The 20,922-nt window shown below is 50.2% G+C and overlaps 1 protein-coding gene across 1 annotated transcript in view; it reads right to left on the bottom strand.

Moving 5' to 3' along the window:
* Positions 1-2,249: 2,249 nt before the first annotated feature.
* The window catches only part of Sdr42e2 (short chain dehydrogenase/reductase family 42E, member 2), a 31,287-nt gene continuing 12,614 nt past the window's right edge, over positions 2,250-20,922 (bottom strand). Inside the window, exons 5-12 of the mRNA XM_070003968.1 lie at positions 20,450-20,568; positions 19,090-19,165; positions 14,386-14,468; positions 10,945-11,082; positions 9,962-10,027; positions 8,076-8,139; positions 5,659-5,732; positions 2,250-2,594 (exon numbers count right to left, since the gene is read on the bottom strand). Of these exons, the coding sequence (XP_069860069.1) occupies positions 2,346-2,594; positions 5,659-5,732; positions 8,076-8,139; positions 9,962-10,027; positions 10,945-11,082; positions 14,386-14,468; positions 19,090-19,165; positions 20,450-20,568 (869 nt within the window). The 3' untranslated portion in view covers positions 2,250-2,345. The remainder of the gene's footprint in view (positions 2,595-5,658; positions 5,733-8,075; positions 8,140-9,961; positions 10,028-10,944; positions 11,083-14,385; positions 14,469-19,089; positions 19,166-20,449; positions 20,569-20,922) is intronic.

Raw genomic sequence — 20,922 nt, forward strand, 5'->3', positions numbered from 1 at the left:
CTGCTCAAGAGGCTGAGATCTGAGAATCATCATTCCAAGCCAGCCAGAACAGACAAATCCTGCAGACACTTATCTCTAGTTAGTTACCCAGCAAAAAGCCAGAAGTGGAGGTGTGGCTTAAGAGCTAGATCACTAGCCTGAAGCACAAAAGCCAAGTCATATAAATAACAGCCATTATCAGGACCCTAGCTATAATCCTGTAATCCTAGCTACTAAGGGTGTGAGATCTGAGGATCCCAGTTGCAAGTCAACTTGAGTCAGAAAGCCTATGAGAGACTCTTATCTCCAATTGAGCCAGAAGAGGATATATGGCTCAAGTGGTAGAGTGCCAGCCCTGAGTGAAAAAGCCAAGAGTGCAAGGTCCTGACTTCAAGCTCCAGTACAGGCAAAAAATAAACAAATAAAGTAAAAACTAAAGTCCATGTGGGCTATCAAGCATTAATAGCCATAAAAGATTATTATTGATTACTGCAAGCAGACAATCCCACCTAGCAAAAAGAAGAGCACACTCTCTTCCTCACTCACAATAGAGAGACACTTCTGTGATTGCATAGTTCCCCACTACCATAGGTCTTTGATTATTTTCTTCTGTGACAGGAGCCATGTACTAGTTCAGCCAATCCCAGTGAGCACACACACACACACACACACACAAACACACACGATCTGTTAACACCCTAGTATTTTGGTACCCGCAGTCCATATCAAGATGGAGGTACAGTTTCTGTGGGAGCAGGGCTGGATTAAGATCTGAGGTAGCCTGGTAGTGGTGGCTCACGCCTGTAATCCTAGCTACTCAGGAGGCTGAGATCTGAGAATCGCGGTTCAAAGCCAGCATGGCAGGAACCTCTGTGAGACTCATCTCCAATTGACTACCAGAAAAACCAGAAGTGGTGCAGTGGCTCAAAGTGGTAGAGCTCTAGCCTTGAACAGGAGCACAGGTTCAGTGCTCAGGCCCACAGCTCAAGCCCTGCAGAGACATACACAAGATCTGTGGCAGTGGTGGTGGTGGGGAGATGATGGAAGGAGTAATACGGATCAAGTCATGTTTTCTTTTTTGTTGTTGTTTTTTGTTTTTTTGGGGGTCCGGTCGTGGGGCCTGAACTCTGGGCCTGGACGCTGTCCCTCAGCTCTTCAGCTCAAGGCTAGCACTCTACCACTTGAGCCACAGCGCCACTTCCGGCTTTTTTCTTTTTGCTTATGTGGTGCTGAGGAATCGAACCCAGGGCCTCAGGCATGCAAGGCAAGCACTCTACCACTGAGCCACCTTCCCAGCCCTCAAGTCATGTTTTGTACTCATAACCTGACACGATGAATTAACTCCCCTTGTACTACTTAAAACAAATAATTTGAAAGGGAAGTTCGGTACCCAACCCTTCCTTAAAGAGGCTGGAGATTGCCATCAACAACACATCGAAGGAATATCAAAGCCTTAAGTAGGACTAAACTTTATTTTCTCATCAAAACGATACATATTTGGAGACATTCAATTCTTTAATTTTCCTTTTTTTCCCCTGGAACTTGCTTGTGCCGTATTTGTACTCATGTTGATGAGTCTTTCCCCAGACTCATAAAGGCCTGGCCTGACTGCAGGGAAGCCCTGGTCCCCGGTGGCCCCACACCCGGGCTATCAGCCCATGGAGATCGGCGTGAGTGAGGGCAGATCAAACGCACGCGGCTACAACGGGTCTAAAACCCAGGATTACAAAGTGACCTCAGACGTGCTCGGAGATGCCCGGGCAGCGAGGAGTCCCGGCCCCGGAAAGCGGCTGCAGACTCGCCACATACCGGGCCTACAAATCCGGGGCGACCGGGCCAGAGCGCACCCGCCCGGGAGGCGGGGCTGGAAAGGAAAGTCGCTCCCGGGAGCGGGAGGGATTGAGCCCAGAGGGTGTGGTCAGGGCGCACCAGCTCTGGGCCGGAGCCGGGAGAAGGTCCCCCAGGTGAAGCAGGTGGTGAGAAAGGGCTAGGTCCAAGGGTGGAGAAAGAGGCGTGGCCAGGGCTCGGGGAAGGCGGAGCTTGATTGAGCGTGTCCAACCAGAATTCAGGGGGCGTGGTGAGCACGCAGAGGCCCGCCCAAGGACCAGAAGTGAAGAGGCGGCGGGCCAGTAGCGGGAGGTGGTACCACCGAGGTGGAGCGGATTATGAGACCTGGCTACGTCATAGGGTGGAGTCAGAGTGGAGAAAGAGGCGTGACCAGGACGCAGGGGCGGGGCGTGTCAGGAGGAGGTGGGCTCAACAGCCCAATAGCAAGAAACGAGGAGGGCGTGGCCAGCGGTGGGAGGGCGAGTACCGGCCCCCGGGGAAAGGTAAAGGCCCGGCGGACTCCCGCGGGCCGCGCGCGATCAGAGCCGCTGCACGGCCGCCTGCAGAGGCTGCAGGAATTGCAGACCCAGGCTGATGAGGCCGAGCAGCAGCAGCAGGCCAAGCAGCAGCCGCAGGAGCGTCCGCGCCGTGGGGCCGCGGGGCTGCCGAGCCGTGGACCGCACGTAGTGCTCCACGGCGTCCGCGAAGCTGAACTTGTCTGGCGCGTAGCCCAGCTGCGCGCGGGCCTTGGCGATCCGGAAGGTGTGCGTCACGGCCACGCTGTGCACCTGAGGGGGGGACGGGGCAGCCGGGGCCGGGCTAGTGCGAGGGCCGCGCATTCCCTGCCTCCTTCAGGGAAAGGGAAAAGAGGGCCGGGCTTGCCCTTCATCACAGCGATCTGAAAGGACCCGCTGCTGCGTCTTGTTCCTGAGATGCCCTCTTCGGGGAGGTCATCTCCACGCTTCACTTTTTGGTTTTTGGAGGGCCCCGCCTCCAGGGTGCCTTCCCCACACCTGTCCCACGGAAGCCCTGCTAAATTCACACCCTGATCAACACCTCTTTGCAGCCTAGCATGGCAGTGCTGGTTTTCAGAAGGCCTTGGATCGGTTCTGAGATACCAGCTAGATGAGGCCGAATGTCCTTCCTGTCTGTGGCCAGAGTTTGGATCTCAGGGAAAATACTCCCGCCTCCCCCCACCCCCCCAAGGGCTTTGGATCCCCAGCCTCAGACGCAGGCTTCACCCCTCCCTGCTGAACTGATTAAGGGTCCCTAAGAGAATTCAGTTATGCACAAGTAGTTCCTGGAGCTGCTCTCCCCCCCACCCTTGCTCTGCCATATGGCCTGAGGCCCACTTCAAGGGTAATAAAGATAGCTATCAATTATGGAACAGTACTCTGGTTGGCTTTTATATGGCTTGTCGCATTTACTCCTCTGAGATGGCACCATTTCCTCTGTGGGTATTTGGAAATTCAAGATTACAGAGGTTAAGTGACTTGCCTAAGGTCACACAGAACAGCCACATTCTAACCATGTCATACTGTGTCATTGCCTCCTCTTGTTTCAAAGCTGGACACTGTGGAAGAAGAGACCAGCGACATGATTTTCCTATAGCAGCGAAACACCCGCTTGGTATCAAACCTCTGGTCCTGGACACTTCTGTGGAGGAGGCAGGGAAGCTAGTTTTTTTTTTTTTTCCTTTTCTTTCTTTTCTGGTTAATTGGAGAGAGAAAGTCTTATGGACTTTCCTGCCTGGGCTGGCTTTAAACTACTATCTCAGCCTCCTGAGTGTCTAGGATTATAGGAGTGAGCCACTGGTGCTTGGCTTGAAGAATCCGGCTTTTGTCCCTTTCTTACTTCAGGTAGTAAGTTCAGGGCTTGAAGGAATACAGAAGTAAGTTTATTCCAGCTGAATAAGTCAATATTAAAAAACAAATTACTAGGGCTGGGAGTGTGGCTTAGCGGTAGAGTGCTTGCCTTAGTGCTAGCATGCACTAAGCCTTGGGTTCCATCCCTCGGTATCACATAAACAGAAAAAACTGGAAGTGGTGCTGTGGCTCAAGTGGTAGCATTGAGCAAAAAGAAGCTCAGGGACAGCATCCAAGCCCTGAATTCAAGCCCAAGGACTGACAAAAAATAATAATACTAAGGACTTATTATATGGGAACCATATAAGAAAACCATATAAGCAACTCCTGGCAGTGTTCGAAGAGATCAGGCCTAACTGGCTTCCTCCCAGACTTCCTCATCGCTGGCTTATGTGCTGTTCTGCAGGCTAGGAAGTTAAATTCCTCCTTATTTCCCTGGAGTATATCTGGGTTTCTGGGCTTTCTTCTTTGGTCTGTGAGCTACACGGGGACTGGTGTGTCACCGATGAACCAGCAGAGGGCGCACGAGCCTCAGCCTTCATACTTCCCCAATTAATAATCCTCAATCCCTGAATTGAACAAGGAAATCCAGTTTAGACAAGAAAGGTGGCTAAATCAGTATAACTGGCCACAGTTCAGTAGCACGTTGGCAGCTTTTTTGTTGGTCATCAATGTGATTCCTGATACTACAAGCTAATAATTAACCTTGGAATCACATGGGTCTGAGTTTGAAAGCCAGAAGTATACCACTTATATAAGTGACCAAGGAAGGTATTTCATTGACTTTCATGTCCTCCTATTGTATTTATTGATTCTCTTTACCAATCTGCATCTATAAATGGGTAAATTAAACAAGCTTTCCTGTTTTCCTTCTTTCTTTCTTTTTTGTTTTTGCAGGAACCAGGGCTTGATCTCAGGGTCTTGTGCTTTCAGCTTTTATGTCCACAGCTGGCTCTCTACCATTTGATTCATGCCTCCTCTCCATTGTTTTTTTTTTTTCCTGGCTAATTAAAGAGTCTCATGAATCTGTCTGCTTAGGCTTGTTCTGAACTTGTTTCTCAGCCTTCTAAGTAGCTAGGATTATAGGTGTCAGCCACTGGCCCCCTTGCTCTTTTCTTTCTCTTTTAAGTCTATGTAGCCTACATAACTTGGTATGGCCTCCAACTCATGATCCATCTGCTTTAGCTTCTTGAATGCATGTACCATCACCCCTAGAAGAACTGCTTCTGTCTTTGGCATATTTTCCCTTTACCACTCCTTTGTAGGTTAAAAAGTGCTAGGCCTTGGATAAATCAGTCATTTCTCTAATACTCAGCTTCTCATTGTAATCTTTTTGCTCTTCCTAAGTTAGCAGGGTATCTGAGAGAATCAAGTGAAAATGTATAGGAAGGATTTTTTGTAAACAGCTATCCAGGAATATCACCTGTTGCCTTCCTGTTTAGTCTGCATGAAAGCATCCTCTCTTTGAAACTGTATGTGCTAGGCAAACATAAAACCACTGCCATCCATGGTAGGTAGTTAACACAGAGTCTCCATGCAGTGGAAATGAACTGTGAGTCTGGGGATACCAGGTTTTGTGTGAGTGTGTGTATGTGTGCCGGGTTGATGAAGGGGTTGAAAAGTGACATCCGGGAACCTGCCTTTGGGAACCTCCAGTCTGGCTGGAAAGATATGCTATGCCTGGCTTGAACATCACTGGTGAGGAATGAGCCTTAGTTGTGGCGTTGCATACAGGGCCTGAGCAAAAATCCCAGAGGTTGGAGTTTTAGAAAGGAGAAAGGCAGGGCTGGAGGTTGCATCCTGCCCTGTAAGCACCAAAATCCCGAGTTCAAAGCCCAGGACCACCAAATCAATGAATGAGTGAATGACAAGTATCCAGCCATGAGGCCCAAGGGATGAGGCAGCAGGCATTGGAGGTGTGGAGAAGGGGAGGAAGGGGAAAGCAGAGGCGCGGGCCCAGCCCCCCCGGGGTACCCCTCTTCCTTACCTCGCTGCGGGTGAGCAGTGGCGGGATGTTGCAGACCGGCCTCAGGGCCAGATGCAGGTACTCCATCACTGTGGCTGCAGGGCGAGGGAGATAGAATGGGGAGGGCAGAGCGCAGCCGGTTAGCGATCTGGGTTAGTGAAGGAGAGGATGGAGGGGGAAGGAGCCATCGAGGGGTGGGGGCAGCGAGTGGAGAAAAGGCGGGTGAGGAACGGAGGGAGGGAAGGGGGGGGGATGGTGGGCGGGGAAGCCAGTGAGGGGAGGGGCGTGGCCGGGAAGGGGCGTGGCCAGGGCCGCAAGGAGGGAGGGGAGCCAGCGAGGGGAGGGCGTGGCCGGGGAGGGGCGTGGCCAGGGCCGAAAGGAGGGAGGGGAGTCAATGAGAGGAGGGGCGTGGCCAGGGCCGAAAGGAGGGAGGGGAGCCAGCGTGGGGAGGGCGTGGCCGGGGAGGGGCGTGGCCAGGGCCGAAAGGAGAGAGGGGTCAGTGAGGGGAGGGGCGGGGCCGGCGAGGGGCGGGGCGTGGCCATGGCCGCAAGGAGGGAGGGGAGCCAGCGAGGGGAGGGGCGTGGCCAGGGCTAAAAGGAGTGAGGGGAGCCAGTGAGGGGAGGGCGTGGCCGGCGACGGGAGGGGCGTGGCCAGGGCCGCCAGGAGGGAGCGCAGCCAGTGAGGGGAGGGAGGGGCGGGAAGGGAGCGGGCGCGGGCGGGCCTAGCTGGCAAACCTTAGGGAGCTCCTAAGCTACAAATCATTTGCTTTACTGGCGAGGCGTTTCCTTTGCAAAAGTCATAAATGCCTCTAAACCGCAGGTGTGCATTGTTAGCTGGGAGATGGGTCACCTCACTTCTTATTCCAATAATACTGACTGACTGGAAGGGTTTGAAGAAACCGGAGAATATACAAAGTTCTCTTTGGTTCCTTTTTTTAGTCGACCCCACTCCTGTCCTTCCTTCCTCTCCTCCTCCCCACCCCAGTCTTGGATAGGAGAGAGATTGGAACTCCTCACCCTGCGCTTGAAGCCCTGAGCTACTTAAACTGCTGGGGCTGGGAAGGTGGCTCAGTGGTAGAGTGCTTGCTTTGCATGTATGAGACCCTGGGTTCGATTCCTCAGCACCCCATAAACAGAAAAAGCCGCAAGCAGTGCTGTGGCTCAAGTGGTAGTAGTGCTAACCTTGAGCTGAAGAGCTGAGGGACAGCGTCCAGGCCCAGAGTTCAGGCCCCACGACAGACAAAACAACAACAACAAAAAAAAAACTGCTAGCCAAGCTCAAGCCTGTAATGTAGCTACTCAGGAGGCTGAGTCCTGAGGACCGAGGTTGGAAGCCAGTCCAAGCAGGAAAGTTCACCAGACTACTTATTATCATTGTCCTCCTCTTCCTCCTCCTCCTCCCCCTCCTCTTTTTTTGTGCCAGTCCTGGGGCTTGAACTCTACCACTTGAGCCACAGCGCCACTTCCAGCCTTTTCTGTTTATGTGGTACTGAGGAATCCAACTCAGGGCTTCATGTATGCTAGGCAAGCACTCTACCACTAGGCTACATTCCCAGCCCCAGACTTATTTCTAACCACTCTACCACTGGTAGAGTGCCAGCCTTTAGCAAAAAGGTGAAGGGACAGCGCCCAGACCCTGCATTCAAGCCCCAGTAAAGGCACAAAAGGAAAGAAATGAACGAAGGAAGGAAGGAAGGAAGGAAGGAAAGAAGGAAGCAAGGAAGGAAGGAAGGAAGGAAGGAAGGAAGGAGAGAAAGGAAAAACACTTGTTTTCAGTAGCAAGCACCTAAAGAAAGGTGCAGCAAGAACGCAGCCCTTTGTGGTGATTTGAGGGTCGCCAGCAGAGGGGTGCTAGAAGAATACAGGGCAGCTGTTGGGGTGGAGGTAGGAGGAAAGTCTGATCTGAGGGTGAGGACTCAAATGGAGTCTTCCAAAGTGGTCCTAACTTCCTAACTTGCAATGGACTTGGAAAGGGTGGGGATGCTGTTGCTCTCAGTTCTCACTGAACACCCCAGACACTGACCTCTCAGAAGTTCCAATCTCATCTTTAGGGAGGACTCAATCACAGGAACCACGCAAGCAGACTAGGATTTAAGTGGGGCAGACACTATTGAAGGGCTTGAGGGGCTATGGTGATAATGATTTTGGACTCTATACAGAGGATCTAACCAAGGCCTTTCACATGCTAAGTAGGTGCTCCACCTTGAGCTATACTGTCTGCCATGGGTGATGAATTTAGCAACAATTGCTTATGCACATCTAGTGGTCTGGGTATATGTTTTGTCTCATTCTAGTCCAGGCCCTGAGTTTCAAGCAAGGTAAAATATGCACACACACACACACACACACACACACACACACACACACACAAGGTAAAATATGCACACACACACACACACACACCTGGTGCATGGAAGGCTTTAATACACACAGCCTTACCTGTCAGGTAAACCCAGGATGTAGGTACCTGGATCCAGGGCTGGCTGTATCCTAGCTTCTCAAACTGCCAAAGGAACATGGTCTCAGATAAGAATAGGTTGTTCCAAGCCTAGTACCGGTGGCTCACACCTGTAATCTTAGCTATTAAAGAGGCTGAGATCTGAGGATCATGGTTCAAAAGTCAGCCTTGTCAGGAAAGTCCATGAGACTCTTTTTTTTTTTTTTTTGTCGGTCATGGGGCTTGAACTCTGGGCCTGGGCGCTGTCCCTCAGCTCTTCAGCTCAAGACGAGCGCTCTACCACTTGAGCTACAGCGCCACTTCCAGTTTTCTGGTGGTTTTATTGGAGATAGGAGTCTCATGGTCTTTCCTGCCAGGGCTGGCTTTGAACCGCGATCCTCAGATCTCAGCCTCCTGAGTAGCTAGGATTACAGGCGTGAGCCACCAGCGCCCCGGCTACATGAGATTCTTATCTCCAATTAACCACCAGAAAACCAGAAGTGGAGCTGTGGCTTAAAGTGGTAGAGTGTTAGCTTTGAGCAAAAGAAGCTCAAGCCCAGGCCCTGAGTTCAAACCCCAGGATTTTCCCCTCCCTCCAGAAAGAAAAAAAAAGTTTTAGGGCTTGTATGAAAAGACCACCTATGCCGGGCGCTGGTGGCTCACGCCTGTAATCCTAGCTACTCAGGAGGCTGAGATCTGAGGATCGCGGTTCAAAGCCAGCGCGGGCAGGAGAAACCGTGAGACTCCTATCTCCAATAAACCACCAGAAAACCGGAAGTGGCGCTGTAGCTCAAGTGGTAGAGCGCTCGCCTTGAGCTGAAGAGCTGAGGGACAGTGCCCAGGCCCAGAGTTCAAACCCCACGACTGACCAAAAAAAAAAAAAAAAAAAGACCACCTATTACCTCTACTTGGAGCCAGCAGAGATCCCCTCCCTCCCATAGCTCACAATGGCAGACCCCAAGACATCCGTACATCTGAGCCAATCTTAAAATGAAAGTTACTCCGTGGTCAGAACAACTCAAGCAGGAATTGAATGGTAGGGGAGGGAGAAGGAAGAAATATAACCTGGGATCTTCAAATCCCTTAGTTATTAATTCCAGCTGCGTCACATAATGAAGTTCCCTGGCACTTAAGTAGAATTGGGAGCTTTACTAGCATGGACTTCTGCTGTCCAAACAACCAGACGTGTGTGGAAGGTAGAAGGAGATGCTTGAAAAGACAGGCTGGCACTGAGTCAATAGAACTTTTCCACTTGTACAAAAAACTCTCCTGATCAAAAAGACAGATCCTAGCAAGGGCTGGCAGTACGTGGAGAAATTGGAGCTAGGGAGATACAGAATGGCATAGCTGTTTCAGAAAAAGTCTAATATCGTCCTCTAAGACAGGATTAAACATGGTTCCTATAACCTAGTAATTCCACTCACAAGTATATATTCAAGAGAAATAAAAGGGCATATCCACACCAAAAATGTGTATGTGAACTCTCCTTGTGGTACTCTTTATAGTAGCTCAGAAACAGAGACCCTGGTGCTCAAGGCTTGAGCCACACATCCCATAGGGCTTTTTGCTGGTTAACTGGAGATAAGAGTCTCGTGGACTTGTCTGCCTAGGCTGGCCTGAAACTGTTCTTCCCAGTTCAGCCTCCTGAATAGCTAAGATTACAGGAGCAAGCCCCTAGCACCACTAGGAAAGCCCATAAGCCTAGCAATCGAGGGAAATTTGGGAAGAAGGATAGAGCCCATGATTTCCCCCCGCAAGGGGGAACCAAAGCTTAGTGACACTGGCCACAGCTGGGGTACGGTGTGAAATCCTTTGAGTTTTGGCAGTAGGAGAGGAAGAGGAGACTGGATGGGGGTTCTCACTCAGGGAGGGGTGCCTGAACACCTACCAGGGGGGCCATCCACTCAAAGACGTTGACACTCTCCCCGTCGTTGATGTAGTACGCCTGCCCGCTCTGAGGGAGACACAGGGAAGGGTGGAGAGTTGGGAATCTGCTCACCATTCCCATCCCATTCTTGCAGATGGCTTCCAGAAGCTGCTTTGAACCTCATTCTCTTGGGCAGTTCTCAGGCCTGGGGAAACACCTGGATTATATTCCCTTTGCATTCTGGGGCTGCCACACTGACCAGCTGTGCAACCTGAGAGTCACTCAACCCTCAACCACGCCAGGCTTCAGGTGGTGGTGTTTTTTGTTTTTGTTTTGCTGGTCCTAGGACTTGAACTCTGGGCCTCAGAGCTGTTCCTGAGCTTTTGTGCTCAAGGTTAACAATCTATGACTTGAGTCACAGCTCTACTTCTTGTACTCTGTATGTGTGTGTGTGGTTTATTGGAGATAAGAGTCTCATGGACTTTCCTGCTTAGGCTGGCTTTGAACCTTGAGCCTCAGATCTCAGCCTCCTGAATAGCTAGGATTACAGGCTTGACTCACTGTCACTCAGCTCGTGTGTGTGTGTGTGTGTGTGTGTGTGTGTGTGTGTGTGTGTGTGTGTGTGTGTGTGTGTGTGTGTGAATACTAGGGCTTGAACTCATGGTCTAAGTGCTGTTCTTTAACTTTTCACTAAAGACTGGTGTTTGGCCACTCGAGCTGCACCTCCACTTCTGGCTTTTTTTCTGGTTAATTGGAAATAAGAGTCTCAGACACCCGTGCCTAGGCTGGCTTCAAACCTTAAACCTTAGAGCTCAGCCTCTTGAGTAGCTAGGGTTACAGGTGTGAGTTCCCCAGGTGCTTGTCCTCAGTTTCTTCATCTGAGCAATGGGAGGATACTAACAGAATCTCCCTGTTGGGCTTTAGGAGGATCAAATGCACCACTGGGTCTTCCTCAGGGACAGGGCCCCTGCCTGCACCCCATGGGGGCACCCCTGGACACTCACGGCCACGTAGCCCTTGGAGGCGGTGAGGGCCTCGGCTGCCAGCACATGCGCCTGCACCAGATTGTGCACGTGGACCCAGTTCATCCTGGCCTTGCGGTCCCCAAACCGGAACATGAACAGCCGCCTTCTGATGTGGCTCTGGTGGGGGACAGTGGTGACAAAGGTGCACTTGAGCTTGGTGGCTTTCCGCCCCATCTACATGCTCCCACGTCCTCTGTGCCCAGTCCAGGACAAGTCCTGCACCTCATGCAGACTAACAGGTGACACAGGGCCAACGTGGGTGTCCCTGTCCAGCCCTCCCTCCCACATATCCAGCTGGCCTCGCTCTTCAAACCTGTCTGCACGCATCAGATCCCCCTCTTCTACTGCCCCCAGACGCTACCCTCACCCCTTACCTGGACCCCCAGCAGCCTTCTTTTCTTTCCATTCCTCACCCCAACCCCTGCAGTCAGATCTGTGCACAACCAGAAAGATCCTCCCACCCCCACTTCCGTTCTGAGTGTGTGTGTGTGTGTGTGTGTGTGTGTGTGTGTGTGTGTTCTGTTCCAGAACTTTCCAAAACTGTCCATGCTGACATGTTGAAAGTAGTTCTTCCTCTTCTTCCTCCTCTTCCCCACCCCCTTCCTGCTCTTCCTCTTTGCTGGTCCTGGGGGCTTGAACTCAGGGCCTGAGCACTTTCCCTGAACTTTTCTGCCAAAAGCTAGCACTCTACCACAGACTTGAGCCACAGCTCCACTTCTGGCTTTTTTGCTGGTTAATTGCAGATAAGAGTCTCCTGGACTTCCCTGCCTGTGTTGGCTTGAAACTGTAATCCTCAGATCTCAGCCTCCTGAGTAGCTAGGATTACAGGTGAGAGCCACTGCTGTTGGGTTAAAGCTGAAGTTCTAACTGGCCAAGAAGCCTGTTCTGATCTGTGCTCTGGCTCTGACACATCTTATAGGCTCTGCCATGATCACGTGAACACCTTGCTGTGGCTTTCAAAGAGCCGCCTCTTGCCTGGCAGGGTCTTCTTCCAAGCACCCAGTGACAAGCGTGTCCACCTCCTGCTTTGGTGTTCACAATGTCACCTTCTCCATGGGCTTTTCCTCAGTCTCAGCAACCCCAATTCTATCACTCTACTTTTTTCCCTCCACAGTGCTTTAGCACTTAAAATCGAGCAATTCTACTGTATTTATTCATTTTTGGTGTGCCTGTACTGGGACTTGAACTCAAGGCCTCATGATCCCTCTTGGCTTTTTCACTCAAGACTAGTGCTCTACTCCTTGAGCCATGTCTCCACTTTCAGCTTTTTTTTTTTTTCTGGCTAACTGGGGATATGTCTAGTGGATTTTTCTGCCCAGGCTGGCTTCTAACTCTGATCCTCAGATCTCAGCTTCCTGAGGAGTTAAGGTTACAGGCATGAACCACCCGGCTGTGTCCTTAAGGGAGAAAAGAAACACAAAGACCAGAATTGTCTGCATTGTCCAACAAGCTATCTCAAAATCTGGAAAATAGTAGGTCTGGTTAAGTATTTGTTGGCTGAACAAATAAGTAGGGGGTCTCACTGGAGTTGCCCTTGTGATGGCAAGTCTAGATTGTCTACAAGATGGAGCTAAGAGACACCTAGGAGACTGGTAGAGCATAGCAATGTGTGTCTGTAAGGGTGTTTCTAGGGATGTGGAGAGCCTGAGGGCTCTGATTTAATACTTTAGTCCATTAACCCATTCAAATTTTACATAGATTATTGGGAAGGCGGAGGAACTGTCTCCTTGGCTGGGGGAAGCAGTCTGAATGGTGGGTCCTTGGGTGCTCCTCCTGGCTCTGCTTCCTGTCCACCATGAGAGACACCATTCCATCTGCTTCCTAGCTGCCATAAACTCAACACTTCTGTCCCACCAGGCCCTCCCCACCTCGGTGGACTGAAACCTCTGAAACTGAACAAAGTAAATAGCTCCTTCCTTGCTTTATGTCAGGTATTGTGCCACACTGGACAGCGAAGTAACTAATACAACTCTCAAGAATCCAGTCAATGTAAACAAAAGAAAATAGACATAATGGCTGGGTACTAGTGCTCACGCCTGCAATCCTAGTTATTCAGAAGGCTGAGATCTGAGGATCCCTGTTTGAATTCAGTCTGGGCAGGAAAGTCCATGAGACTATTGTCTACAATTAATTACCAAAAAGCTGGAAATGGAGAAATGGTGCTTTGGCTCAAGTGGTAGGTAGAGCACCAGCTTTGAGTGCAAAAGCTAAGGGACAGCATCCAGGCCCTGAATTCAAGCCCCAGGAAAAAAAACAACAACAAACAGACCTAAGATCCCTGCAAAGGAATAACCTTCCATACCTCCCTTTGACCTTGTCCTCCCAAATCAGATGCAGAATCAGGAAGCTTTGCTACTTCCTACCCTGACCATGACTTTTCTCATTCCTACGTTTGTGCCCAAGCTGCCGCCTCCATTTAGCCTTCTTTCTCTCTACTCCAGTTTCTTGATGGGTTTTCCCTTTCTCCTGAATAGTATAGGCATCACTTCCTCTAGGAAGCCCGTCTGTCCTGCCAGGTCCATTGGCTCATGTTCTAAGCTAATGAGGACAGGTCCAGAGTCTCTTGTCACCACATTCCTAACCCTAGCTTTTTCTAGAGGGAGGTAGTGTGTGTGTGTGTGTGTGTGTGTGTGTGTGTGTGTGTGTGTGTGTGTGTGTGTGTGTGTGTACTGTCCTTGAGCTGTTCTTGCTCAAGGCTAGTGCTCTACTACTTGAGCTTTACTTGTAGCTTTTTGGTATTTTTAATTGGATATAAGAGTCTCATGAGGACTGGGAAGGTGGCTCAGTGGTAGTGTGCTTGCCTTGCATGCATGAGGCCCTGGGTTCGATTCCTCAGCACCACATAAGCAAAAAGGAAAAAGTGGCGCTGTGGCTCAAGTGGTAGAGTGCTAGCCTTGAGCTGAAGAGCTGAGGGACAGCGCCCAGGCCCAGAGTTCAAGCCCCACGACCGGACCCCCAAAAAAACAAATTAAAAAAAAAAAAAAGAGTCTCATGAACTTTCCTGCCTGGGATGGCTTCAAACTGTGATCCTTGGATCTCAGCTTCTGGAGTAGCTGGGATTATAGGCATGAGCTACCATCATCTTGCTACAGAGGTTTTTCAACCTGAAAAACCTTGCATGGCACTATAAGATGATCCATTCAACCCTCAGGGAGCCCATATAAGTCCGCCAGATTTCCAGCTCCTTGTTTCCCCAAATTGAGCTTAGACTTGGCAAAGAGAACACTACTCACTCCTGGTGGCATTGAGGGATATGACTGCTGGGAGATGGGGGTGGATGGGCAGGGGATAGCTCCAAGAACTGAGGGTCCCAGACAGGGATTCTCTGCCTCCAGGCTGGTAGCTCTGAGCTGAGAGGGGCTGGGGAGCATGCATTTCAACCTCCCTCCACCTTTGTTCCAGAAGACTGGGGTAACATACAGCCACTCGGGGCAGGTGCCTCTGCTCTTCAGGCCCATAAATCCCTGGGGGCCGCAGCACACATGTCCGGAGAGGCCCTCCTCCTAGGACACAGGGAAGGCAGTTAGCGACCTGCAGAGCAGCAGCCTGGCAGGGAGAAGCAGCAGCAGCCCAGTGTAGACCAGGGGTCCTTTCTCTGGAATGGGAAGCCCAGTGCCCCTAGGGCTCATCTTCCTTTGGAAACCTCTCCCCTTTGCAGAGGCTTTGGGGAAGGGACTATTTGCTTAAATGGAAGTAGCCCAAGAGTAGCTGTCAATACCAATGATACGAAGATGACACATCTTAGGTGAGACCCGGCCCTAAGGACACGGGTCATTATTCCTGCCACCTAGTTCTCAAGGGCTGCCCTCACTCTTGTCTTTTCCAAGCCTGGCAGTCACTTTTCTAGAAATCCATTTTCAAAACCCTCTGCCACATTCCCTCCAGAGGGACTCATTTCCCCTCCAGTGAGCCAGGGCCAATGTCTCTGCATCATAACAGAACACATACTAAGACAACTTCACTTTACAACCAGGCCCAGGGCAAAGGTAACATGACACTCTTCAAAAAGATACGTCTACGGTGGGACCCAAGGGCTCATGCTGTAATCTTCTCTACTCATTAGGCTAGGATTTGAGGATCCAGGTTCGAAGCCAGCCTGGGTACCTGGCTAATGACTTTTCTTTTGTTATCCATAGCTGTCTCAAAATGAGAATGGAGAAGAAGATTTGAATTAGTAAAAGCAGAAGGAGCTGGTGGTGGCTCATGCCTGTAATCCTAGCTACTTGGCTACGATCTGAGGATTGAGGTTCAAAGCCAGCCCAGGCAGTAAAGTCTGGGAACTTTACTTCAGTTAACCACCAAAAAAAGCTGGAAGTGGTGCTGTGGCTCAAGTGGTAGAGTGCTAATTTTGAGCAAAAAAGCTCAGAAACAGTACACAAGAGCTGAGTTCAAACCTCAGGACCAGTACATGCATATACAAACGCAAGTGCATACATGCTCACACACACATTCTCTCTCTCTCTCTCTCTCTCTCTCTCTCTCTCTCTCTCTCTCTCACACACACACACACACACACACAGAAGGAGACAGAATAGGGCTTGGGAAGAGAGATGAAAAGTACAAACAAAAGCTGGGCACCAGTGGCTCACGCCTGTAATCCTAGCTACTCAGAAGACTGAGATCTAAGGACCACAGTTCAAAGCCAGCCTGGGCAGGCAAGTTCATGAGACTCTTACATCCAGTGAATCACTAGAAAGCTGAAAGTAGAGCTGTGGCTCAAGTAGCAGAGCACTGCTTTGAGCACAAAAGCTCAAGGACAGTACTTAGGCCCTCAGTTCAAGTCCGAAGAGAAGAGGCCACACCCCACCGACAGTGAGCTGGGACATACAAGTATGCATATCTAAGGATGCTGATACCTGCACAAGAGCCCTCTCTGCTAAGGGAGGAGGACAGGTTGAGGGAGTAGAAGTCACCCTGGGTGACCATGGCAGGACTCCTTGGAGGCAGGTGTCAGATGCGCTTTTCTGTAAACAGTCTCAGCTAAGTTTAAACTCTGGGTCCCCAGGGCATGGCGGAAGGAGGTCAAATGACAGTTGACAATGGCCAGTGGGGCACCAGGCAGCCACACAACCGAGGGGCCAGCCCAGGGTATCTGTGACTCTCTGGACTATGGAAAGCTGGGGATGGTCACATGAATAATTCTCGCCCAGAGGATTAGGTGTCCAGCATGCCAGCTGTGGTCTGACCTGGCCAGGGATGCCCCAGGAGAGAAGGGAATCCAACAGCACTGGGTCAAGTCCCATGGAAGACACAGCTGGATGTTCCTGCCGAGACCAGGTGCGAAGGCCTGGCAGCCCAGGGTGTGCAGGGGCAGACATTTTAGGGAACAGCTTCTGTCTGGGGAGTTAGGCCCTAGGTACTGGTGGTAACATTGCCCTGGGGTTCAAATCCTACCTCTACCACCTCAGAACTGTGTGATCCTGTGTGATCTTGAATGAAGCTAATCAGTCTGTTTTTGTCACCTGTAAGCTGGGGATTAGAATCAACCTTCCCTTCGCTTCCCTTCCCTTCCTTCCTTCCTTCCTTCCTTCCTTCCTTCCTTCCCTCTTTCCTTTTTTTTTGTCAGTTGTGAGGCTTGAACTCAGGCTTCTAGTGCTCTACCACTTTGAGTCACAGCTCCACTTCTAGTTTTCTGGTGGTTACTTGGAGATAAGTGTCTCATGGACTTTCCTACCTGGTCTGGCTCTGAACCTTGATCCTCAAATCTCAGCCTCCTGAGTAGCTAGGATTATAGGTATGTACTACTAGTAGCCTGGTTCTCTCTTTCTCTCCTTCCCTCCCTCCCTCCCTCCCTTCCTCCCTCCCTCCCTCCCTTCCTTCCTTCCTTCCTTCTTTCCTTCCTTCCTTCCTTCCTTCCTTCCTTCCTTCCTTCCTTCCTTCCTTCCTTTCCTTCCTTCCTTCCTTCCTTCCATCCTTTTCTTTTTCCTTCCTTCCTTCTTTCTCTCTCCCTTCTGCCATCCCTCCCTGTTTTGTCCCAGTACTGGGGCTTGAACTCAGGGCCTCAAGCTCTCTCTTGATATTTTTGCTCAAGATCAGCACTTAACCACTTGAGCCACAGCTTCACTTCTGGTTTTTTTTTTTCTTTTTTTAATCAGTCATGGGGCTTGAACTCTGGGCCTGGGCACTGTCCTCAGCTCTTCAGCTCAAGACTGGTGCTCTACCACTTGAGCCACAGCACCACTTCTAGTTTTCTGGTGGTTTATTGGAGATAAGAATCTCATGGACTAAGCCGGCGCTGGTGGCTCTTGACTGTAATCCTAGCTACTCAGGAGGCTGAGATCTGAGGATCATGGTTCAAAGCCAGCCCAAGCAGTAAAGTCTGAGACTCTTATCTCCAATAAACCACTAGAAAACTGGAAGTGGCGCTGTGGCTTAAGTCGTAGAGCACTTGTCTTGAGCTGAAGAGCACAGGGACAGCGCCCAAGCCCAGAGTTCAAGCCCCACAACCAACCAAAAAAAAAAAAAAAAGAATCTCATGGACTTTCCTGCCTGGGTTGGCTTTGAACCACCATCTTTGGATCTCAGCCTCCTGAGTAGCTAGGATTACAGATGTGAGCCACTGGCACCTGGCTTGGCTTTTCTTTCTTTCTTTCTTTCTTTCTTTCTTTCTTTCTTTCTTTCTTTCTTTCTTTCTTTCTTTCTTTCTTTCTTTCTTTCTTTCTTTCTTTTTTGCCAGTCATAGGACTTGAACTCAGGGCTTGAACACTGTCCCTTAGCTTTTTTTACTCAAGGCTGGTACTCTGCCACTTGAGCCATACCTCTACTTCTGGCTTTCTGCTGGTTAGAGATGAGTCTCACAGATTCGTCTGGGCTGGCTTCAGGATCAGCTTCTTGGGTAAGTAGGATAATAGGCAAGAGCCACCACCTTTGGGATGGGGATTTTAATTTCAAGCATCTTTCACTCTTCAAATCTACCTGGCCCTCATGTTTAGATAGTATCGATCATTAAAAGGAGTCAAGCTGCCTGATTCCTTTGTTTTTGCATTATAGAAAGTCAATGGTAATAATTTGGATGGCAAGGAATTTACTTAGATGGATCTGGCACCTGATTTTGAAAAGCCAAGAACACCTAAGATGCTTACCTTCCAGGATGCTCTGAGCAGTGCATGAGCCTTTTGCATATAAACTTATTGGACAAAACCAGGCACCAGTGGCTCATGCCTGTGATCCAAACTACTCAGGAGGTTGAGATCTGAGGATTACAGTTCAAAGCCAGCATGTGTAGATAAACCTGAGATTTTTTTTTTTTAAATCTCCAATTAACCAGCAAAAAGCTGGAAGAGGAGGTTTGGCTCAAGTGATAGAGTACTAACCTTGAGGGAAAAGGCCAAGTGAGGGCATCGGGCCCTGGGTTCAAATCCCAGTACAGATGCACACACGTGTGCACAGGCAAACACACACACAAACAATAAGTAAATAAGTAAAATAACTGTGCAGAAATCAACCTGTAGTAAGCACTCAATAAATATGGACTGTTCATATTCTATTATCACCTCTCTATAACCAGAAGAGATAATGCAGCTGGGAAGTCCAGGTTACAGCTCATTCCATATTCATCATGCTGTACTCTTTCATCTAGAAGGCTCTTAGCTACATGCAGGTGGCTCAGGCCTATAATCCTAGTTACTCAGGAGGCTGAGGTCTGAGGATCATGGTTCAAAGTCTGTGAGACCCTTATCTCTAATTAACCACCAAAAAGCCAGAAGTGGAGCAGTAGCTGAAGTGGTAAAGCACCAATCTTAAGTGAAAAAGCTAAGGGACAGAGTTTAGGCCCTGAGTTCAAGCCCAGTAATAGTGTATCTGCATGTGTGTGTGCACGCACGCGAGCATGCGCACGCACACACACACACACACACACACACACACACACAGGCTCCTAAAACTGGATCCACATTGATAAGAAGAAAGGAGCTAGCCCTAGGTGAGACCATATCTCCCCCTCAGCAGACAGAGCATGAGCAGTGAGGATACACCATGATTTGCCCAGAGCATGGGTTCAGAATACTTTGAATGGCAGAAGGCCAGGCCCTAGGGGGCTGTCCCGAGGAAGGGCGTTGGGCCTCAGGTGTATGTAATAATGCATATAGTTTGGGGAGGTTGCAGCCATGTGGTGATCTTACTCACCTGGGAGAGGTGTCCCATTGGCCAGGAGAGTCAGCTGGTCGGCAATGGCTTTGGTTCGGGAGTAGTGGTCCATGTGCTGCCAGAGAACAGAGCCCACACACACAGGGGTCAGTGCTGCTGCCTGCCCATCCAGGCCCAGGACTCTCTTCCCTTTGGATTCTGGGAAATCCTGCTGGGATGTTGGCTACAGTGTTGGTCCTGGGGTTTGAACTTGGGGTCTGGGTACTGTCCTTGAGCTTCTTTTGCTCAAGACTAGTGTCCTATTAATTCTGGCTTTTTTGTGTGTGTGATAGAGATAAGAGTCTCTTGGAGTTTTCTGCACTGGCTGGCTTCAAACAGTGGTTTTCAAATCTCAGCCTCCTGAATAGCTAATATCATGGGTAGAAGCTACCAAAAAGCTGGCTATGGCCAAGTCCTGAATGCTACTGGCCCGGCTCTCCCCTGGGGGTAGACAGGGTCACCTTCTAGACTCACAGGGGCAGAGGGTCGCTAGTTTGAGAACATTAAGATGACCCTGCGCACATGCATTGGAAGAGCTTCTCGAGTCATTCTTCTGGTTCCCGTGGCATCTTTACATCCGCTATCTGACCTCTCCACCGCTTCCTCTGCCTATCATACACCAGGAAGACACAGGGGCTCTGAGTATGGAAGGACTTGAGCAGAGTCACAGGTAGAAAAAGGCCAGGCTGGGACTCAAGGCCAGGTCTGTCTGATTTCAAAGTCTTCTGTGGAGCCAGGTGCTCATAATCCTAGCTATTCAGAAGGCTGAGATCTGCGGATTGTGGTTCAAAGCCAGAGTGGATAGGAAAATCTGTGAGACTCTTATCTACAATCACACACACACACACACACACACACACACACACACACACACACACACACACACACACACACACACACACACACACACACACACACACACACACACACACACCAAAGCCAGAAGTGGTCAGAAGGCTGAGATCTGCGGATTGTGGTTCAAAGCCAGAGTGGACAGGAAAATCTGTGAGACTCTTATCTCCAATCACACACACACACACACACACACACACACACACACACACACACACACACACACACATACACACACCAAAGCCAGAAGTGAAGCTGTGACTCAATTGCTAGCCTTGAGCATAAAAAAAGCTCAGGGACAGTGCCCAGACTCTGAGTTCAAGCCCCAGGATTGGCACACAAAAAACTAACAAAAGAAGAAGAAAGATCAGAGGTCCCTGCAGGCATGGTGAGCTGAAATAGGAGTGGTTTGTGCCACCCAGCGAGGGAATGTTCTTGCTGGGATGCTCGCTGACTTCCACTGCAGCCCACCCACCAGCTCCACCCACCTCTCCTGAAAACCAGGTACCTTGTCCAGTGGGAAGTATGGCACAGAGTCCTCATCACCCTCCTCGATGCGCTTCCCTCCGAATGCCACATTCACAGTGCTGGTGTAGACGAGCCTCTGAACCCTCCGACGGACACAGACTGCAGACAAGTACATGCACACGTGCGTGTGCATGCATGCGCGCGCACACACACACACACACAGAGGCAGAGCAAGTGTCACTGAGGATGGGGCTCATAGGGACCTCCTTGGGCGAATCCATGACCTGCAACACTCTTCCCCTCACCCCAAATGCTGGGTCCTCCCAGAAAGTATTGCTGCTCAGGCTAGAAAAGTCACCTCCTTTAATATTTTGTGCCACTCCTGGGGCTTGAACTCAGAGCCTAGGCACTGACTCTTAGCTTTTATGTTCAAGGCTAGTACTCTACCACATGAGCCACAGCTCCATTTCTGGTTTTTTTCCATAGTTCATTGGAGATAAAGAGTCTCCTGGA

Source organism: Dipodomys merriami, unplaced genomic scaffold, assembly GCF_024711535.1.
Source record: "Dipodomys merriami isolate MVZ:Mamm:240054 unplaced genomic scaffold, mDipMer1.0.p SCAF_62, whole genome shotgun sequence".
In the NCBI taxonomy this organism is placed as follows: domain Eukaryota; kingdom Metazoa; phylum Chordata; class Mammalia; order Rodentia; family Heteromyidae; genus Dipodomys; species Dipodomys merriami.